The sequence below is a fragment of the Muntiacus reevesi genome, chromosome 7 (genome assembly GCF_963930625.1).
Source record: "Muntiacus reevesi chromosome 7, mMunRee1.1, whole genome shotgun sequence".
NCBI lineage: Eukaryota > Metazoa > Chordata > Mammalia > Artiodactyla > Cervidae > Muntiacus > Muntiacus reevesi.
In genome coordinates this window covers 34775855-34782375 of record NC_089255.1, presented here as the reverse complement: position 1 = coordinate 34782375, position 6521 = coordinate 34775855, and the positions used below count along the sequence as shown (strand labels likewise).

The window sequence follows — 6521 nt, the reverse complement described above, 5'->3', positions numbered from 1 at the left end:
ACCAGGACAAAGGAGACAACAAAGGGGTTACATAGTTCACGCTGCTCTGTTAACAGCACCACATGCACCACAACTGTGGACTTCTGGCACCTGGAAAGAACAGGCGGCCAAGCTCAAGCCCAAGCCCCTCAACTTGGCAGAGAAGAAACTTTGACCAGAGTGGCCAGTGAGGCTGTCATCTAGCAATCCATTCCCTGAACCAAGGTTATCGATTGTGGGTATAGGTACACAAGTGGATCATGATGGGGACACCACAATGACACCAGGGCCAGCTCTATCCAACACAGATCAAGCAGATGATCGACAAAACTGAGTGCCTGTTCCTGTGTGCCAGGCCCTGAGCTTACTGCTGGTCTTTGAAACGAATAAGACCTCTGTGGTCCCTCCCTCGGCCGAGGGAGACCAACGAAGAATATGGTGGCGGCCCTTCTGTAACTGCACTGCAATCCCAGAAATCCCTCCATTCTCTGCAGACAGGAAGGGGAGGACAGTTACTACCTCTTTTAAATAGCTGTGGTAGCCCTAAAGCTTGGGACCTGACCTTTCAGTTCCCCTTAAAGAAACATGTAGAAACAAGTTGATGCTCTCCACTCAGCATTTCAAAACAGGATATAAATACTCAATGCAAGAACACACTATCTTAGGACTCCCTAGTGAAAAGCAAAAAACAAGGTAGACAGAAAAAATTCCAAAGCTGTGGTCTCATATGTGTGGAAATCTAGAGCTGTTAGGAAGAAAAATGTTTCTTATGCTGCAAACGTCAGAGAAACCCTTCCTCAGCACAATGGGGGACAGAAATGATACCCACACAAGCCCAGTCTAAATGGCTTAGCAAACTCCTCACCCCTCATCCTCCCAAAATACTTCCATAAGAGGTGGTTATTTCATCAAATTCAGGCTGTCAGGAAATAAATCATACAGTCACTTGTAATATAAGCAAATACCTAGAAATGGTCCAGGTAGTCATGGTGCAAAGCAGTTAAAAGGAAAGCAATCTTGCCCAGACTTCTTCCTGGCTCAAAACCTGATGGGCAATTTTGCAGCTAATTTCTAACCCTTGAAAATAAAATGATTCCGACCGCTGCTCCCCGCCTCCAGGCCCTGTTCTGGTGGAACAGGGCCCTTCACTTCGGTCAGCAGGTTCCTGCTGCACACACTGCTATATGTGCCCAATGTGTGAAGCCTCGTGCAACTGCAGAAGCCACATGTTCCTGTCTACAGAAAGGAGGGGCTGGCTAGAACCTTGGAAACTCTTTTCACTCCCCTTCTGCTCTGCCTTACCAAGCCCTCTCACAGAAAGCCATTGTGTAGGTTCAAGAAAGAAAGAAAAGAAGGGCGGACTTTTCCTGGCTCCCCTGCGGACTACAAGGTGATATAAAAGCCCAGCAGCCACCCCCAACAGCTCTGGAGAAGTGCAGGCCTCAGGGGGCTCCGCCGACACTGGCTTCTCACTCTGGTTCGCTGCGCAGGGCAGCATTGTCTAATAATGAGCTGAGCTCAATTGCTTGCTGTGTATTTCGCAGCACAACTAATCCCTCATATTTGTGCTTTTCACCCACATGTCTTTTATTGTTTGCTCTGACAAAGAAAAAGCCTCACCTTTGAAGCAACCCACACCTTCTCTCTGCCCTGTGGCTCTCTCGCTGTTGCCTCCTCCTCCTCCCTTGTAGACAAAGCTCTGACCAACCACTGCAGACGCATCCATTTGTCTCCTCCAGTATTAGCGATTCTTGAGCTTTCTAGGGGCCAATGGTCTAAAGGTAAGAACAGTGATTCTATCAGGCAGCTGATCCTCTAGGTCTCAGCCAGCTCAGTGTTTATAATAATTCTTAAATGCATGCTTACTGGTCCCTTAGCTTCCTCAGTTAGGCATCTGCTCAGAGTCCTTTAAAAGAAGAACTTTTTTCCAACCATTTTGAGGTTAGCCAAAGGTAGCTGAACTAGCTATCACTGTTCTTCTGACCCCGTGATTGCTTCTGGACTAAGATGGATTCCTGCCACCCTTCACTGATCAATTTGGTCAAACTACCAGGCACAGAGAACATTACAGCAATTGCTTTTCCTCCTACACTTATTCATCATCATCCATCCACCACACCTTAGACCATTGCCTCTTCCAACCTCTAATTCCTTCCCCAAGAAGTATGAAAAGAGAAACGATCAACTTACACAGGCTGACGTAGAGTTCTTAGAATGTATTTTTGTTCACCTGAAAAATAAAACTTTTAAAAAATATACAGGACTTTTTGAGTACAGGTATATCTTAAATGGCTGAATTATAAATAATGTCTCTGGTCACGCTCACAGCTGGGGCTGGAGCTGATGTCCCAATTCCAGTGAAGGCGTTAGAGTCAGGAGGCCAACAGCTGAACCCACGAGTGGTCTCTCTAGACGCCGATCCATCCCAGAGTGGATTCAACAGTCCAGAATGCAGGAGTCAGAATGGGGACAGGGGACTGGACTCCCAGATGTTCTCCTGCCAGTTCAAAGGATTCTTGGAATAAGAGATCGATTTACAAATTATTAAAATATAGGACTAAAAATTCACACAATAAATATAAATTACAGGCTATTATTGAAGTTATAAAGTGGCATTTTATGTTTCTTCCCCCAGGCCCTCACCAAAAATTTTAAAAGGTCTCAAAGGCTTCCTAATGACTGAAGTCAAGTGCTCGGAAATCTCCTTCAGCCAAGACACCTTGGGGGTGCTACCAGCCTGCCCCTAGGCAATGACAGCTCAGCTGCTTTTATCTTGCCCACAGCAGGACAGGGCTGAAATCGAGGCTGTGTCCTGTAAACCTGGATCAGAGCTAACAGGAGTATAGGCCAGAAAACTGAAGAGACAAATTGCTTCAGGACTCAGGTGGATAAGTTGTTGTCGTCGTTGTTTTAAAGTGCCTCATTTCCCAAAAAGGAAACACGAAGGGGTTTGATATCTTGTCACTACCCACACTCAATTGCCTAAAAGCAAGTGGCGGAAGGAAATGGAATCCAAATTGAGGATGTAGAATTCTTGTGGCCCCAGAGCTAGCTTTACATCTGTCATTTCACTTGGTGCTTCTCATCTCAACGAAAGTATAGGCTGCATGTAAGTAGGGCTTATCAGGAGAGGTAAAGGCTAGCCAGTTTATCCTTCCCATGGGTGGTCTATTATCTGCCTATCAAAACACAATCCTGAGTTTGAAGCCCATCTTTCAGCCTTTTGGGTTCTTCAAAACCAGAGGATGTGCTCAAAGCTCTGGGTTTACAACAGATTTTGTTCACAGGGCTACACTGTCACTACAGGCTGAGGGCAAGACGGAAGGTGAAGGTGATTACAGAACAAGACCTGACCTTGAAAAATAAGAAAAAAAAAAAAGATAAAACACTTTGAGAGCCATTCTACTTACAAAAGCTTGCTCTTCCTAACCTCTGTGAGAAGGCCAAGGGTTGAAGCACTCCCTTCCTTTCTTCCCTGGCGGGTATCCAGATACTTAGGGCTGCAACAGAAAGCCTCTTAGGTGGGGGCACTAGGGTGGGAAGAGGGGACCGGTACATTCCCCACCCTCCCCAAACTGCTTCTACTTCTCCAAAGGTTTTCCATCGTCCTTTCAACAGGTTTGAGAACAATTATACTCTTTTGTGTCATAAACCTATCTTTCTAAAATAGGAGGGGGAAAAGGTAAAAAAATGGGTAATGAAAAAAGTGTTTGTGCCCTTCTGGCTAGCTGCACTTTGGGGGCCAGCAAATAGCCCTTGCTTAACCCCATCAGTCAGTAGCTACCCAGGGTGTGGGAGGATACATGTAGTTCTATGTAATTATAGCTCCTAGTGCATATGTCAACAACTATATACAGGGATCTATAAATTAAATGCATCTGTGGCCACTGCAACTAGGTTGACATACCTGAGCTCCACTACTTTCGGTGCCCTCCTCCTTGCAAGAGCTTCGGCTTATTAAAGAAGAGCCCCTACAGCTCCCTCTTTTCTTTAAGTCTTGGGGGAAAGCCCGAGTCACCCCTCCACGTAGAATATATAAGAACTAGCGGCGCAGAAGGGTTCAGTGCTGGGATCTCCCCACCCCTCCCCCACCCCCCTTATGGCTCAGGGCCCTGGCGCAGCACCGTCCGTAGGAAGACCAAACCCGGAGCCCCCGGGGAATAGTGGTCCCTTGGCTGAAGATGAGCTGCAGGCCCCTCACCCCTGGGGCTAGCCGGCGATCATCGGGGGAAGAGAGGCGTTCACTCCCGTGGGGGTTACTTCCGCGGGCTCCCCGCCCGGTCCTGCTGCAAAGTCCTGCCTCCGGGCTTGGGGAGGATGGTTTCCGGCCGCCCCTGCCACCGAGGGGTTCAACGACTGCCCGGCGCCGCCGCCGCTTCCTCCTCGTCCTCCTCGGCCCCCCGCGGTTGTTCCAGCGGCCCGGCCTGGGGGCTGTCGGCAGAGGGCTCCGGAGACACGGGCCGCGCCGCCTGCAGCGGGGGTGCGTCGCGCGGCGCCTCGCGGCGGGACAATCCCGTGTTGTTGGGCCCCGCCGCCGCCCCTGAAGTCCCGGACGGGCCGGTGGCGTTGGAGCCGCCGGGGGGCGGGCCGGCGGCTCCCCCCGAGGTCCCGGCGCCCACCGGCTGCCAGATGAGGCTGTAGTAGACGGCGAGCACGATGGCGGCCAGCGACACGGAGAGCACGTAGGCGAACACGGTGGCGAGCCGGACCCACTTCTTGTTGGTCTTGGCCGCCATCTTCGCCTTCTTGTCCCCGGTGTAGGTGGCCGGCTTGCCCCGCTCGGCCGGGGCCGCGTCGCGCTCCTTCATGGGGGGGCCCCGGCCTTTGCCCCGGTGCTCCACGGCCCCGGTTGGAGGGGGCCTGGCGGCCTGCGAGGACTGGGCAAGGGGCGGTCCGGCGCCCTCGGTTCCCGGCCGCTCGGCTTTCCGCAGCCGCTCCTCACGCCGCCAGCCCGCAGCCCGCCACCGCGTAGCTGCAGCCGCCGCCGGGGCCTGGACCAGTCACCGCCGCCAGCGCCGCCGCCGCCGCCGGCCCGTCAGTTGCTTCCTCGCTGCCGCCACAGCCACAGCCGCCACAGTCGCCCGACTCCAAGTCCCCATCCGCCGCCGCCGCCGCCTGCCCGGCCGCCGGCCGCCCGGTCTCCAGTGGCCGCGCGGACAGCGCTCTCCGCTCCAGCCGGGCTCCCCCGCCTCGCGCGCCGGCAACAAGGGGCGGGGGAAAGCGCTGCTGGGGGCTGCCTCTTAAAAGGGCAACGGCGGGGGTCCGGAAGTGCCGCGCAGGGAGGAGGCTGGCTGCTGGCGAGCGCCGGGAGCCCCCCCCCCCGCCGGGACGCCCCGTTAAGAGAGGGTTAACAGAGGCTGTCTCTTAAAAGGGCAACGTCGCCGCAGCCCCGCACGGGCTGACGCGGCGAGGGTGGGAGCCTCCGGCGCTTCTTTAAAAGGGGAACAGCGTCTTTTGGGGCGGAGTGGTGAGCTGAAGCCGGGCGGGGAGGGGCGGTCGAAGCGCGGAGCTGTCAACTCTGGCGCCTCCCCTCTGTGTTCAGACTGCCCGAAGTGACAGGTTTTGTAGCAGCAGCGGCTTCGGCTCCCAGGCCTCAGTTTACCTTCAGAGGTGGGGGTGATTTCACGTAGGTGCTCTCGACTCGCGCCCGGTACCACGTACCCTCGGGGCGGGCCTTTCAGACCCCTTTACTCCTAGCTAGCCTGGCCCACGTCTGGCGTAGGCAACCCAGGAACGTGGAGAATGCACTGAGGTTGCAGCCGGTCGGGTCGGGTCCTTTCCTAGCCCTCACTCCCACCCGCAGCCGCATCCCGCCTGGGCTTCAGGCGCTCTCCCGATTCTTTATCCTCTTAGATTCCCGAGTTGGTTGCCCAGACCTTCCGGAGCTTTCGGGAGAGTACACGTGCTGAGCTGGTTCTCCGGACTCTCCTCCCACCTTAGTCCTGAAGTTTGCAACAGGTCCCAGATCCCGCTTTAGGGGCATTCTGACTCCCAGGTTTAGGTTTGGTCCATGGACTCAAGAGGCTCCACTGAACCGGTAGAGCGGCTTACAGGGCTTTCCCCTCCTCTGACTCAATCCAGGTCTCACAGCCTGGGCGGTGTTCCTTTGACACCCTTCCCATGTGGGGCTTGTCATCCCTCCTTTAGGTGCTGAGGACCCCTCTCCAAGCTCGGACTTTTAGTAGCCACTTCTCTCTTTTGCCTTCTCTCCGCCCCCGCCCGCATTCCCTGTCTGTGAGATTTTCTAAAATTTCTGGTTCTCTCCTCTTGAGTTCTACTTCCTTTGTTCCCAGAGCTGGCTCTATGGACCGCCTGGGTATCTCAATGGGTGTGGGGGAACTGCCTTGGAGTGGTGGGGGTGGGGTGGGGAGAAGACAGTCCTCATGGGGTTCTGTGGGTGAATCTTTCCTCCTGGCTCCTGCCTTCAGATTCTGTGAAGCTGAACCGTCTTTATCTTTTCCATTTCTCCAGCTTCTTAGTTTCAAGACACCATGCCCCCTTATGAGGAAGTCCCACCCCAACGCTGCTGCCCTGCGTTCTCA

At 54.0% G+C, this 6521-nt stretch overlaps 1 protein-coding gene across 1 annotated transcript; it reads right to left on the bottom strand.

The window, feature by feature from the left end:
- Nucleotides 1-2180: 2180 nt before the first annotated feature.
- INAFM2 (InaF motif containing 2) lies at nt 2181-5168 on the bottom strand. Its single transcript, XM_065941280.1, has one exon. The coding sequence runs from the start codon at nt 4785-4787 to the stop codon at nt 4329-4331; it is 459 nt and encodes a 152-aa protein (XP_065797352.1). The 5' UTR covers nt 4788-5168; the 3' UTR covers nt 2181-4328.
- Nucleotides 5169-6521: the final 1353 nt, after the last annotated feature.